Source organism: Morone saxatilis, unplaced genomic scaffold, assembly GCF_004916995.1.
Source record: "Morone saxatilis isolate NCDOM2014 unplaced genomic scaffold, NCSU_SB_2.0 Contig17, whole genome shotgun sequence".
In the NCBI taxonomy this organism is placed as follows: domain Eukaryota; kingdom Metazoa; phylum Chordata; class Actinopteri; family Moronidae; genus Morone; species Morone saxatilis.
The window spans coordinates 20,822,833-20,838,765 of NW_023339729.1; the positions used below are offsets into that span (position 1 = coordinate 20,822,833).

Here is a 15,933-nt window from a genome sequence, read left to right on the forward strand (position 1 = left end):
CACACACACACACACAAAACCTTGAGGGCTTCACTCCCCAACACGCAAGCCTGCCTTGCATGGACCATTATGTGCAGTGGCCCCTTTGCTCCGGCCTGGTCAGAGGCCAGCCCCTCTGATCCCCAATCCTGTCCTGTCATGGGTCACTGGAAGGGGCTCTGGCCTCTGGGCTCCTCTGCTGCACTTCTACTGTTGCTACTTCTAACCCCTCTACTCTTCCCTCTCCCCCTCTGATGCCTTTGGGCTTAGGCTAGGGGTCAGGGGATTGGGGACTGGAGGTCATGCTAGCGTCACCCGGGCTAGAGACGCATTGAATCTGGGTGTTGTAACCTATTATCACCCCTTCTTTACCAGTAGGGTATGAAAACACTGGGGCTTTTTGCCCTCTGGCAGGGACAGAGGGTTGCCATCAATGGCTCAGATGCAAAAGCTAAATGGTGTACTTTGCATCTAAATTGATACATCTCGTCCCTAATTCCTCTTTTGCCTAGGACATGAATATGTGCGTCCAAGTGGATAAAGTCGCTGGACTTTCATTCAAAATATGCAAAAGATTCAAACTGAACAAGGAAACAAAGTGATGTGGTCCAGATTTCCCCTTTATTTTGATCTGAAGTTGAGCTCTCACAGTTTGATCCACATTGACAGGTCTAGACTGAGAGAGCAAACGAGTGCTCTTGTTGTGCTTTCGCAATCAAGCATTGGCCAACTACGTAGTAACACAATCCATATGTTTTATCAGTGGGATGTGAAGGGGGGTGGTAAACGCAATCAAGCGTCAAAACCCCCAACACCACCACTGTTCCCCCATCCAGTGACCCAGTGCCAGGAGACCAAGCAAAACCCAGCTTTGACATAGAATGTCTGACTGTAGTCGTAAATGTTTTAGGAGAGCAGTTAAAGTGTGCACTGGGGGTTCGAAGGCCCTCAGTATGAGAATGACCTGTGCTGTTGCAGGGCAGATCCAACAGCTCAGCAGAGTTTTGGGGCCCAATGGGCAGGGATTCAAGTCCAGGTTATAGCTGGCTGAATCTGAGACAGACGGCCGGGACAGATGAGGATTAGTCTAACGCTTTGATCAGAAGACCAGGAAGCTTTCATTGCATAGGGACAATGATTGGTAGTGACTGGACATTACTCTTTTGAAACCTTTTCTTCTCTGTCTGTAAGGATGCTGGATGGGGATTTATTCCTCTGTAGAGCTCAGTTCTTTATCTCTTTTAACTTCTAACCTTCTTATAAGTCAACCATCTCAAAAGGGAACAAGGTAACTTTTTTGGAAAGTATTTTCACATCATGTGTGAGCATGCATCAGTGTGTAGAGTACCTTAACATCAGATGTGTCTCTCTGGCAGTTCCTCCAGGCCCGGGACACTGAGGAAAAGGTGCGGTCAGCATGGTCAAATTTCCCTCCTTGGAAGTTGAGGAAAAATGTGGTGAAGGGTTCCTGTTGATTAGGAAGAAAATTTCTAAGTCTGAGATCAGGACTCTGCTGCTGTAACTGGCATTACCTATTGTGATTGCTAAAATATAATCCCTTGTGGTGCAATAAAAACATGTAATAAAAGTCTGTCTTTCTGCTTGAGGTTCAATACAGCACTATGTAAACAGATTTGAAGCAAAATCTACTCTTTTTACACACCCTCTAACAAACTAGAATCCGAAAATGAACAAGTGAAATAGCAATAATCCCTGTGAGCTACTAAAGCCAATACACTTGTGTTACTGATGCATTTCTAATCATGTATAATCTTGTTAGGACAGATCAATAGATGTCTCTCTGACGCAATAGCTCCCAAGTGACATGGACACAATATGCTGGGACGCAGCTACAAACTAGTACTGTGGAGAGCTAATTAAAGTCAGCCTGAAATGATGTAAGCCTCATCTGTTTAAAAAGTGAGTTTAAACACAATGTATCTCATTATGCAGTTTAAACAGAACAGGATCAAACACTCTGTAAAATCTCACAAATTACCACTAAAATCACACAAAAACGGTTCACATTTATTGTTCAAACTGTTTTCATTTACTCTCTGATGTTAAGTTTGATCTTTAAGTAAGGGTTTCTGGTAAAGTGGCTATAGAGTAAGCCCGCTAATGATGTGCGGAGATCAATGAGGTAACTCTACTGGGAGTCACTGAGACGGTGAGCTACTGGGACAATAACAGGAGAAAACTGCACGTTGGAGAAACTTAGTAACCTCCCTCTCCCTTGAGTGCAGTATGGAAAGATTGATGGCATCCATTCAACAAAAGGCACCGAAAGAGAGCACTCCATTGCACAATGTACACTGTATACTCTCTTCAAAAGCAAATAAAATCACTTGTGATACCTGGTATTCCTCAAAAATCCCAATTTTTTTTTCACGGCAGACATTTAATTGCACTTTGTTTGTCCCATTATTATATGGCAACAACATAGAGAATAATAAATCATGTGCAACCATAAATGAGGAGAAATATGTATGTGATGCAATATTAAGCATACATTTACTCTCAATTTGATAGAAATACATTTGTTTCTAGGAAGCAGATGCCTCATTAAGAATGAATTAAAGGCAATATATAATTCCAAAAAGAAACAAGGAACATACATTTTACAAATTGTTTGACAAAATGTTGCAAAAGCTTTTATATAACAGGTCATTTTAAAACAAGGCATCTTTCTGTATGCATTGCACTTACAATACGCAGTAGCCACATCAGGGTGAAGCTGGAGGTGGAATAGTGGGTGCCATAGTGGAACTTCGGCACCTGATCATCCTCCCAGGACTCGTATCGGTCGGAAAAGAATGCTGCCCTCTTGGGGTTCAGAGCACCTATGGGCTATGGAGAAATTGGAACATAAAATATATTTTCACATGTTAAAAAGTTCAAAATAACCTGTAACTTCTTTTAACTGCTACTTGACATGAAAACCGAGATAAAGAAAGAAAAGATGACAAACACACGGGTGTGATAGCAAAGGGAACGCAGGGACGCATTACTGCATTTTACTGTGAATACATTCAGGGACCACTATTTGTAGCATAACAGTTGCAAGGCAAATGAAGCTGGTAACCTTTGTGCAATCTCAAATGAATATTAGATGATGTTTCCCTTCAGACAGAGATCAATCCTTTCCCACAGAGTGCTTTTTAGAGGCTGTGAAACAGAGCCCCTGCAGCTGTAGTCTGTCAGAGGAAACTAATGTGCTCCAATGAAAGAGTGCCTACTAGGAATATCAATAGTAAGGCTGCCGTTCCTTTAATTTCTACCTTTATTAATCTGTAACTAATACACTGGTCACCAGCCCTATTTGTAGTCTAGAAAAATGGTTAAGTTGCGTTAATTTTCCATCGCTCTACAAAACCAATAACCCTGTGCTGCTCGGCTATTATTTAAATACTCATTTATAGAAATCACTTTCAGGCTGGTTCAATTTTTATTAGTCTTCTGCTGGCTGCGCCTCATTCCCTCAAACCTCCCTTCATCTCTCTCCCTCACACACACACAGCAGATCAATGGTAATGGAATGATGGCCTTTTGAGGATGAGGGGCTAGTAGGGCGTGGATCAATTGGATCTCTTTCATATCATAGGGTGCCTGTCACAGCAAGACTCATCCAGGGCCAGGCACTGATATTGATCTGTGCTATGGCTACTGTTTTGTGTGGGTGTAATGGGGCATGCTTTTGTACATGTATTTGTGTGTAGTGGGAGTGATGCACTGATTTGTGCAAAATTGGATGCTTTTTCAGTTTATTGTGTACATGTATTTTGTAATTTTATAAATAGTGTTCCTGTGTGTGTGCGGATTTACACAGCAAAATGCCTCATGCAACCACACTGTGTAGCTCTGCGTTGACAGTGATACACTGTGGGCTTCCTCAGGGCCACTGGGGGTGGGTGAGTATACAGAGTGAATTATACATCAAGCCCATTGGTCTGATTTATAGCCCTAATAACAGTCAGCTCATTAAAAAAAGAAAAGGGAGAGGAGGCATATAAAATAAAAAAAAAGACTGAAAGTGCCACAGTGACAGAGAGAGAGAGAAAATTGTGTGTGAGCGCATGTGGGGGCTGTTGGTCTGCGCAAGCCCGACATTGTTTACTGCTGTAAATTACTGTGGGGCTAGCACTCTCAGTTTACAGTAGCTACAACAGAGTGGCGGTGACGGCGCCGTACATCAGAGCAGAGCGCCCGGCAGTGTGCTGATGAAACGCCTGCTGCCGCCCCACCACAGATTGGCCTAATATGTTGTGGCAAAGAATAGCGCTCTGATGACGACTCTGACAAATGAACCAATCTCGTAGTTTTAATTAGACTAGAGAGTAAGCTACAGAACAAAGATGTGCAGGCGCTTTGAAGGGGTAAACATCAAAGAATTAATCTTGGAGTAGTCCTAATCAGTTCTTCATCAAGAGTGGAGATGGTGTTACAGAGCCATTTAAAGCTACTGTGAGAAAAATATCACGAGAAATAATTACAGTAGGCAGATATCTGAAAAAAATTGACATGTTTTGTGACATCAATCTATTCCATGCAAAGACAAGAAAAGTCTCCAGACTGCAAAGTCAAGTCTGCATCAGGGACCAAGTGTGTCACAGAAACATTAAACTGATAATTGAGATTATACGCAAGTCTCCCTGACTGCCAACCTAAAATGCATAGGTATACCCAGAGGAAAAACACCTTGAGGAACAACAAGGATCTTCCTGAGAACTATTATAAGAACATTATCCAGGGCTGCTTTGCTTTTAAAACAATAATAGGCCACCAGTGATGAAGTATAATGGCTTACCGACGATTTGAGCATCACTTGGGCTTTGAGTCATAAATCAAAAGAGCCTTTTGAAAGGAGTGTTTATGTATAATGTCCTATTTAAACAGTGAAAATGGTGTGGAGGGCCTGGGGGATAAACATATGGGGCGCGTATGGTGAAATCAATACACCATTAGCTGATGTGGCTGTGAGTAGTAGGTTATAACACAAAGGTACAGGGAACGCTCAATAAATCCTCACTATTTCTGTTGCTATGTAAATGTAGACAACCTAATCTATGGTGAGGGGGTTAACAACTCTTTTAATTGTTTGTTGTGCTTCATTAAAAGCTGTGCAACAGAATGACTATGCTTTTGCCTTCAGTGGAATTGTATGACCCCACTGACCAATTATAATCATGCTACAGATATCTATATATGGGACAAGTGCAATTCTTGGGGAAATGCGTGACAGTGTGCAGAACTGAGGTGTACGAAAGGGTAGAAGAAAAAGAAAACATAGGAGAGTTACAACACTTGCAGTCGGTTCTTGTGTGTGCTTATCGTGACTACAATGTTATCTCGGGGGTCAGCGTTTGATGTCAGGTTGAGGTTAGAGTTTATGATAAGAAAGTCCCTGGGGTCAGAACGGCTCTGGCAGCAGGGAACATAAATTCTGTGTGGCCTCTGTTGTGCTGGGGATGATGACAGTGTGTGACACACACACACGTTCATGGCAATTTGGCTTCTCAATGTCACTGGAGGCTTCTCAGATGACCTGTTTCTATAAGAGACAGCCACCAACATGACATAAGAGGGGGGGATAAGAGAGATGTGGATGGTGAGAAAGAGAGACAGAATGAGAGGCAAACAGAAAACTGAAACAATTAAGATGAAAACAAAGCAGGAGGTGGTGAATGATGCAGACACAGACATACAGCAAAAGTAAAGTAACTGTGAAGGTCAGAAAACATTAGGATGAAAAGAAACACAGAGCACAAATGATTGCGGGTGCAGAATTGGGGGGTGGGGGGTTGATCTGGGGGGCTGTGCAGTGCCCTTTTCCAGACACTGCAGTCTGCCACGGTCCAGTGGTCATACACTGATATCACACGTGTGTCAACAACATGAATAAAACAGATGTAATAAAGATTGGCCCCGCTCCCTCCCCTCCTTTTTCTCTCTGTAGCCTTTCTGCTTTGAGGAGAAAAGAAGCACAAGGACGGCAAATGATGTTGTTCTTCTTACACTCTCTCCTCCTCTTTCTTTTGCTCTTAGATTGTCTTTCTGTTTCTCCTCCTTTCACCCATCTCCCCTTCATTCACTTGGTCCCCGGGGCTGCGAGGCTTGACTGAGCACAGAGGCTGAGCTGTCCAAACTCCAAGGCAGTGCAAAGGAGAAGAGCAGGAGGTAGAAACGAGCTAAGAAACTGGCTATATGTTTGTGTGTTTGTGTGAATGTGTGTGTGGTGTGGGAGGGGGGGGGGCAAGTGCAACTGTCACATCTCAGCCTACTGGGCAACATGAAGCCAGATAAACAGAGAAATTATGCAGCTTCATACTGTGGAGAAAGCTACACTGGGAGGGATAAAAACAGAGGATATAGACACAGAGGAGCAGATCGGAAGTGAAAGCAGGACTGGGGAGAGCCTAAGGGACAAGGTGTTGACTGTTGGGGTGTTTGAATCTGTATGACAGGGCGGTGTGAAAGAATGGAAGTGTGAGTGGATGGCTCATGTGTTTGTAGTAAATGTGCAGGGCTACTCTATTGCATTGGGTTATAATGTGCTGAGTTTTGTTCTACCCTCCATTTTAATTCATTTACTATTTCAATGGACTTGCTGATATCACTGGATTAGCTTTACCTCCAAATTCTCACCATTGACCAATTGTTAAACACACTGTAATCTGACTTTCACGTAACAAACAGAACCAAGTCCAAAATGGAGCTAGCTATCATATTAGCTCGAATGTAAACATGCACAGCCAATTGCCACTGCACAACCCAAAAGGGGTCACTGGATTACAGAGCACCACCTATTTCACAAGGTTACACAAATTAATTTAACCCTTCTCATACATACTCGTAAAAATACAACAGGAGTGCTCTGGTAGATAAAAAGCTGTATTTTCTGTCAAGAAAGTGTCCGTCAATGCTCAACTTCTGCTGAAACACAGTGCAACAACATTAGGAAATCCACTGTATTTGATTGTTGGCCAAATTCATATTTGTTTGCATTGTAACATGGACATCATAATGCTCCTGTTAATCTTACATTAATCAAGATGAAGGATAAAATTATTTCTGCAAAATTTAATATAAATTCCTTGTTCATAGCATTATAAACCACTATGCATCATTTAATAAATGTCAGAATGTATGGTTGTTCTACACAAACTGGACTTCATGGATTTTATTTTATTGCCTCACCCAAACCTACAGCAACTTACCCACACCAGTCCCTTGTGTCTTATTTTTTTTTAAACAATGCTATTTTTTACTTCAGCCTAACTGTAAAATGTTCCATTCTGTCTTACTAGGTGAGTACCCCCACCTCTCCCTCACCCTGCATGAACATGGGATGCTCCCAGGACCTGAACAAATGCCCTCAAGTGCAACTCTGAAATGCATTTCCTCCAACGTATCCCCCTGTCCATTAACACATGCCTTTTTGTTTCCATGGCTGATTTATTCAGTCATTTCGGTTCCAGCATCTAGACAGTCGCTCAATCATCTCACTCTAAAACTAATCCACTGTCCTCCCACCACTGGACAACATTACGCACAACTAATGTGCAGTCCGATGAGGGGAGCTGGAAAGCTAGGGATTATGTTTTTTAGCTTTTTTTCTGTGTGTGGAAAAGACAGGGAGTTTATGCAAGTAAATAATTGAATGTCTACGTACAACATGGGGGGAGGATCTTTTAAGCAGTTTCAGCTGTGTGAGTGTGTGTATTTATGTGCCAGGGAGCATCTTAGGGCAGGTTTCATTGTTTCAAGCCTAATCACTTGATGCCTGGAGCTACCAGGGAGTATTACTTCACTTCCTGGGGTGTTGCGGAAGGTCAAACTTGAAAGAATTAAATTATGAACTTTGAATTATGGACAGAAAATGACAGCAGCTCCCAGAAATGACAGCAGCTCAGAAAATGGGAGTCAAAGAGAGAACATGAGCAGCTTAAATGTGCTTTGACTGCAGCCAGGCAGGGTGCCTCAACTAACACAAGTCAAAAACTAATCACACCAATTATCTGTAATGTATCACCTGTAATTTGGGAAAAATCAGTCACGGCATCACCCCAATTTCTCATATTTGCAAAAACGTGAAACTGAGCAAACCACTGGAATTAGACTGGACTGAACAGACAGTAGTTAAGAAATAGTTTCTAAGATACACAAAAAGATTTGTTGTCTAAAAACCCAACAAATACTTTGTGATTGCTTTTGAACTTTGCAGATAGTATATACAACCAAATATTTCAGCAACTGAATGAGAAGGACGGAGCTATACTTGTGTAAAGATAGCAATGCTGCTACTAACTAAATGGACATTAACTACAAACACACACACCAAATATTTCCTCTTGAGTGCCCTTCCTCTCTTTTGAATATAGGAAAATGAGACAAGTAAAGCAGGAGGAGAGAATCTGCCTTGAGTGTCTTACCTTGGACAGATCTCTGAAGTTGCTGGGCAGGGTGAGGTCAAGTTCCTCAGAGTCGTAGTTGGTGATAACCCAAGGGAAGACCGGGTACTGGTTTAGGTCATTAAAGGTCCGACCTGGGTGGAGGGAAAGAAAGCGAGAAAAGAGGGCACCACAAAGATTAAACGAATCATGGTATAAAGGACTAACAAAAGAAGTTCAGAATTATTTCTGAAACTTTAGCGTCGGTGAACACTTCCTCTACTAGCAGGTCTGTGCCACAATCTGCAATGACATCAGACTGGTGTTTGGCGCTGTCCTCACCAGAGATAGTGTTGAGAAAGATGAGGTACTCAAAGTTGGATATCTCACGGCGTTGCCAGCGCTGGGTCATGTTGGCTGCCTTGAATAGCTGCTTTGGTGTGGCCAGAGAGATACGTCTACAAAGAGAAAGACAGAAAAACAGAAATTAAATATGTAGCCATTCAAGTGTTTTTTTTGTCCTGGTGAGAATGGAGAAATAGTGTGAAGTTGTACAGAGACAAAGTCAGTCACCACATCAAGAACAGTGCTTAGCAGAATGGAAAAAAGCCTCTGGCTTTTATTAGACTTTTGTAATACAAATGTCATTACATGAAAAATCTATTGAATGTACAGTCTTGCTAATTAAGAAGACAAATATGCAATAAATTGGGTTGAATACACATATTTGAGTGCATGTTCACACACACACACAGAGCCCAGAGCATGATGTATGCAATAGGACAAAAACAAATGACCCCCAATCCAATTAAAACAAAAGAAAATGATGGAATTAATCACTGTCAGGGTGTGAGATTATGGTCATTAGGCCCCTCAAAGGTGAAAATATGACTTTCCAAATGCGAGTATATTGCAAGTTTTTTCTATATTCTGCACTATCACCAAGCAATAATGTGCTTTAACATACTTTATATGTAGGTTTCTGTATTTTCTTTTTATCTCCCATAGATTACTTCACAATTAAATGTAAACATTAAGAGAGGAGGAAAGACAGGAGGTTCTTGATATTGGTTCCAATTTTTTTAAAAGCAGTAGGATTACATCCAATTAAGAGCAACAATATTAAATGGATAATTAAGTATGGCTGTGCAATTATTATTGTGGCGCTCTGGACATTAAATAATTTGTGCTGTGCTGGCTGTATGAGCTAGTGGGTGTGTGTCTGTGTGTGTGCACTGAGCTGCCCTATACAGCTGTCCTCAGGTCAACGAGGCAAGGTGTCCCTGGCCTGCAAACAAGCTTGATTAATGAATCTAGCACAAACACACACACATTTTCTCACCATAACTTGTGAGTGTGTGTGTGTGTGTGTGTGTGTGCGCGCGTGTGTGTTATATTCTGGTACACACACTGTCCTACATCCACACTGACTCATTACTGGACTTTCTTACTCAGACGGATTACATAGCCTTCAGTATTCACTGTTGCTACGTGGAACATTTTTTGTTTCCTAATATTGAGAAAACATTTCCCATAGATCCTAAATCTTCCTGTCTCGCACATCATACCTCCCCCAAATATTCACGTATCTCACCGGACAACAACTGTCTAAACTCAGATTAATGAAGACAAAAATTTCACAATATGCAGTATGAAACTGAAACAAATCCCTATTGTATATGGAAAGATTTATACCTTATAATGATAAAAAAAAATCCTTGGGTATGGATTTTATTCTTCAGTCTTGCTTAAACTATATTTGTACTCTCAGAAAAGGTCTGTTGGAAATCTAATGCACAGAAGCCTACAGTTATCATATCTACTAATTGCATTTTTTTGGAAACCTTTACCAAAAACACTGGGAACATATCTTTTTCTTTATGAGGTTTTTTCCATGTTTGGTCGAGTTTTTCCTCATCTAAATCAAGGGTCTAAGAATAGAGGTTGTCGTATATTGTATATAATGTATAAAGTCCTCTAAGGCAAATCTGTGAATTTTGGTTATATAAATATATTGACCTGACAATTAAATCACTACAACCATACAACGTATCAAACTAAAAACTTTATCTGGCATCACATAATTAAAATATGCCATAAAAGGCACCATTTAGTAGACTTCCTGGGCACTACTTTCATTTCTTTTAATTTCCATCTTATACTGGGGATACACAGGTCAGCAGCTGGGTTGAGCTTGGCTTCAGCACTACCCAGACGCAGAGTAGACATGATGTGAGGAAGGGCGGGGAATGGTGGGGGTGTGCCCTGCAGGCTTACAAGCAACTATTCTGCTTCACACTGATGGAAATAAATAGATGAACTGCACTATGTTTGTGCGAAGCCAATTATGTTTGGAAGGTGAGGAGAGAGTGGGAGGGATAGACAAATCAGTGACCCAACCCCCGTGTGCATGTGACAGCAAGAAAAGGGAGGGAGAAAATTCAGTTTGGAGGTCTGTGGTGTATATGTAACAACAGTGTTAATGTTCTCTAATCCCATTTCACTTCCTCTAGCCAACGTGTTCTTTCCATATGTTTAATATCCTGATCTGTTCAGATGTGGTGCTGTATGTATGTGTACAGAGAATGTTTAAAATCAGAGAATTCATCTTCATAATTTACTTATGCCACTTAAAAACTGTTATTATGCATTTGTGTGTTCACCTGGTCTGTGGAAGACCAAAGCTCGTGCCAACCCCAACACGAGGAAGACTGTGGACCACCTTCTTGACCGTGGCTGCATCTGGGAAGTTTAACATGACTGCCGCTGTAGAGAGGCACAGAGAAACATCCAGTTATATCAAGGATTATGTTCATATTCCTTATATGGGATAAAATCACAACACTGCCACTGTGCTCTTGATAAAAATGTTTCCAATGTTATTCCATAAAAAGCACAATAAATGTGCATAGCCATCAGGGTTACAATAAAAAGGTGAAATGGTTACATATAGGTAATTATCTAGTGCTGTCTTACTTCTGTTGGCCATGAAGATTTCCAGAGCAGTATTCTGCAGTAGGTAGCGTCTGGAAAAGATGGCCCGAATCTCTGTGAACAGCCATTTTCCATGAAGACCTTCTGTATAGGCTAGAATCTGGAAGACAGGACAGGAAAAGAAAAAACAAAGGGAAAATTAAAATGGAATAAGGAAAGGATATTGACAAAGATAGAGACCAAATAAGGACAGAAGAGATGAGAAAAAAGGAAAGGAAGGGAAGGGAAGAAGAGCAGACAGGAGGCTACGTTAGTTCATTTTTCACACAGTGGTGGCACGACGGCCTGAACAGCACGATTAATGTCTTATATTGATCAGCTGCAATGAAAAAGAGATTCCTTCAGCAAGAGAATGGGAGCTATTCAGCTGGAAGGAGTGAAGGAAATATTTAGTTCACTAAAAGGTAATCCATATTACAGCGTACAGGTGACTGTATAGCAATAGGCAGAGAAGTACAATAAATACAAAAATATATTGTTTTGACATAAATAGATTAATTGGTTTGAAGTGACGGGGATAAGGTTAACAGCCAATTTTATGCTAAACATCTGATTAGACTATCTTCTGTATTTTCATGGAGATAACTGACACAGGGGTCAAACATTATTATGTTAGCCAGCTCCAGATTTAAAAATGCTTCGATGAGCTGAGCTTAATCTGTCCCTTGGAGACTGTGGTAGCTGTCAGAGTAACGTGTTCTGATGGCTGCCACAGTGCCTGACAGATCCATATGCTTGGCCCTGCCCCTGTGATTCGTACTCCTACTAATCCAGCATTTAGATTTGCTACTAACATACTTAGACCTGCTTTGTTAACTAGGCTTTTGTCTCGACCTCTGATTTTAGTTTCAAAAGCATCCTCTGACAGGCAGGCGTACAGGGATACGGTAGAAAGGTAAAAGGGACAGTTTAGGTTGTCACAGCATGGTTCATTCGTGATATTAATCAAAAATATTCAAATGTGAGCTAGCAAGCTAGGCCTAGTGTTAAGTTAAAGCAGCTCATTAAAGGCAGAGGACAGCAGAGGGGACCAGCTGAGGCCTTTGCCAAGCAGCTGAGGACAGCCTTTCCCTCGCTGTCTCTGTAAGGAATAAGACCTTCCTGCATCACAGACTCACTTCAAAGTCTCTGGAGTTCAATTAAATGTGGATTAGGGGCTTGGTGAAGCTCGATGGGGCTGCATTCGCCAACCTCCTATCTTCCTTAACAGGGACTCAAGATGACTATACCAGTCACCGTCAGCCTGTAGCCAACACCGTCACAAAGATAGTGCAGCACTCACAAGAGTAAACAATACAATTTCTCATCATTAAGGATTAAGTAGGAGGAAGTATTTCATAAGGAAAACTAAAATATTTACGTGAAGTACAAATTTCTTGATTGTAAATTTCAGATGTTTTCTTCTACTTAAATTTAATTTACACTGTAAGTGTAACTAGCACAATGCTGGCACTTAGGTCAGTGCACATGGCTCAGTAATAAGGATTGCCGAGGGCTAGTAAATCTGGCACTGAATTGTAAAAAGGAATGAAACACGTTTTTTTTGCGAAGCTGATGAGGGAAGTAACTAAGGAGTGAGCGAGAGTTGCACATGAGCAGTACCAATTGGGCACTCATAAGCGTAGAGACAAGCTTATTAACTGTTGCGCAAGTGAAAATTTCAATTATCCTGGAAACTCCAACTATAAGGGAAAGGACTGAAAAAAAACAAGTGTTATAACCTCTCAATCAGAGAGCTTTAGAGGTGCTGGTGGACAGATTTAGTTACCTTTGGACAGAGTGAGGCTAGCTGTTGCCTCCTGTTTCCCGTCTTTATGCTAAGCTAATTTAGACGGCTGCTGCTACTTAGCGTACAGACATGAGAGAGGTAACAATCTTCTCATTTATCTTTAGTCAGGAAGGCAAATAAGCAGATTTGCCAAAATGTTGAACTTTTCCTTTAAAGGACCCAACACTGTATTTGGAAAAATGGTATTTACTCCTGTAGTGTTAAAAAATAACACATGGATTACTATAATATACTGTATAGACTGACTATAACTGTCTGTATAGACAGACTGCTAGGGACACAACTAAGCACAGCTTCTCCTTTCCCCTAAACGGTCTTGTAGTGCGTTCAGGTGATTGAATTTTGAGGACACCTCATTTGTTTTCTCTACTGACAGACCTGATATCAGATTACCATGTCAAGAACCCTACAAAGATCCCAGTACATGCCATATGAGACCAAAGATATTTTGACACCAATTTCTCTTACATTTTTTAATAAAAACAGCTATCTGTTTCTATCTGATCAAAAATGAAATTCCTGTTTTCAGGTGTATGATGAGTGAATGCTTGGGGAATAACCCTTCACCTCCAAAAGGGAGTGGTTGACTCATTTCATCCCCAAGAGTACACTCGTAGACCTCCTGACGGATGTCAAGAAGATGTTCAGGGCTGATGTGATAAAGTTGCAGTCTCTGAATCCACAGATAGATTTGACAGTAGCAGAGGCAGCCAGATATCATTTTTCCCTGGACCAATGACTCTCCTGGTACGCTGTAAATAGCACTCTATGTTCCCGAGATCATTGTCCCTTCCGGCAGCGCCCTTTCCCTTGCAGATGAAAAAGCTGAGCGGGTGACAAGGAGCGTGACAAACTATCCGCGCTGTAATGCTCCAGCCGTTCTGACCACGTCTGGACAAATTACAATGGTGTGGAGGTTATTGTCCGAGCTGGAATTATGGCTGCACCAGCTTCCTCTGTGATAAATAGTAATGGTGGAACTGAATCAGTCAGGCTCAAAGAGATGATAATGCTACAGAGGCGGAAGAATAATTTAAAGAAAAAAAACACGAGAACAGACTAGCGCTAGATCTTCCATTTACATTATACTATCTGAAAAAAGGGGTTTAAAAAATAAAAATGAAAAGACTGAGGTTGAGAAGAGCACAGAAGATCCCATAGATGGAACATATGAAGGATCAGGAGCTTGCACGTCAACATGATTGGTTGAGTATAAAGCACAGTTTTATTGATGTTTCATTTCACACAGAACATTATCCATGAATTCAGGTCTGGTGCGTCCTGAGATCAATTTCAAAGCGTCACGCGGGACGACACAGCCAAACAGAAAACAAAGGAACTAGTCTTGATTGCAATGCTTTCTCTCTGTCTCTCCCTCTCCATCTCTCCCTCCTCCTCTTTCAACCTGTTTGTGCGCTGGGCTGCTGCTCATTTCTGAAGCACTGTCGTTTGTCTTTGTCAGATGCCCAAAAGACTGCGGAATGAAGAGGGACACATGAAGAGGGGCCGGGTGACTGTGGCTACGGTGTGTAACCACACACACACACAGAAACTGTCACCGCTGAATCTCGCAGACAGTCCTTGCCAGTGAACCCTCTACACCACCCTTTCCTTTGCAAACCCAGTTCCTTTACCAACCACTGCCTCTTTAGAAACATAGGTAAAGTCAAGTGGAGGGAACATGGTGACACAGATGGCATTTAATTGAAACTGCACTGAATTGGGGGAGAGTTAGGGGAGCAACAGACCAACTATCAGCAGCGTGGTTCAAGATAGATGAGTCTCTCAACTGGCTTTCCTTTCCCCAGGCTGAGTGTGTGTGTGTTTTTGGGCTGATAAGACCCTTGAGCTGAAGAGGACAGAAGCCACTGCCAATTCCTTATTTATCATAAAATATGAACAAAAGTCTCACCAATAGTATTGTTTTTGTAAAATAAATGCTTAGAACTGCACATAAACAGTGTGCGACGAGCGGTATATGCATATTTGCTCGTTCAGTTTATTACGGTGTGCATGCTTGAAGGAAAATGAGGTGATTGAAGTTCAATTTGTTGCCTGTTATTAAGTATTTCCGCATGGCTGCCTCAGTTAAAGGATAATGGATGAGGGATTTATTATTACCTTTTGGTCAAATGAAGTGGTGTGGGAGATAAGGTGATGAAATTAATGAGCGGGAGGAAGAGAGGTGATCCATCAACATCAAAACAGAGACGAGGGACAAGCGGTATTGGGAGAACTTGATAGAATTTATAAAAAAAAACCTGTGGACTTATCAGCATGTAGAGTTGTTTATTGCTTTTCATTTCCCAAAAGCTGTCTACCTCCCACCCCTCGACACCCACCACTCCACACTTACCCACACGTCACAAAATGACTTTTACACGCAAACAATGGACTGAGGCTGCAGATTTGCTAGACGTGTACTAATTAAACGAGACTCCCCTTGATTTTATTCAAAAGTCACAAATGCAAAGTAAACCACTGCGTACAGGTGCATCAGAGCCGTGCTATTTGTGACTCTTTCTCACTTGACTGACCACAGAATCTAGCAATCTACAATAACAAGAATTTCAAGTAGGCCGAGACGCTGACAGCGCTTTTACTGCAGCAGCAAATGGGAAAGAAAGTGCAGACAAACACAAGATGACATTTAAGGGCTTTTTGACACTCTCATCTGGTGCATTCACAAAAATAATACAACTCATACTTATAATCCTACTCTCCACTCTCACTTTTCCATACCCATATTCTCATATGCCTCCTCCCCTCCCCTCCCCTCCC

The 15,933-nt window shown here is 41.6% G+C and overlaps 1 protein-coding gene across 1 annotated transcript in view; it reads right to left on the reverse strand.

The window, feature by feature from the left end:
- lrba (LPS responsive beige-like anchor protein) overlaps positions 1-15,933 on the reverse strand; it is a gene marked incomplete at its 5' end in the record, with an annotated part of 190,396 nt that overhangs the window by 49,999 nt on the left and 124,464 nt on the right. Inside the window, 6 exon segments of the mRNA XM_035660012.1 lie at positions 1,328-1,447; positions 2,689-2,829; positions 8,412-8,524; positions 8,712-8,827; positions 11,033-11,135; positions 11,346-11,463. Coding sequence (XP_035515905.1) covers positions 1,328-1,447; positions 2,689-2,829; positions 8,412-8,524; positions 8,712-8,827; positions 11,033-11,135; positions 11,346-11,463 — 711 coding nt within the window.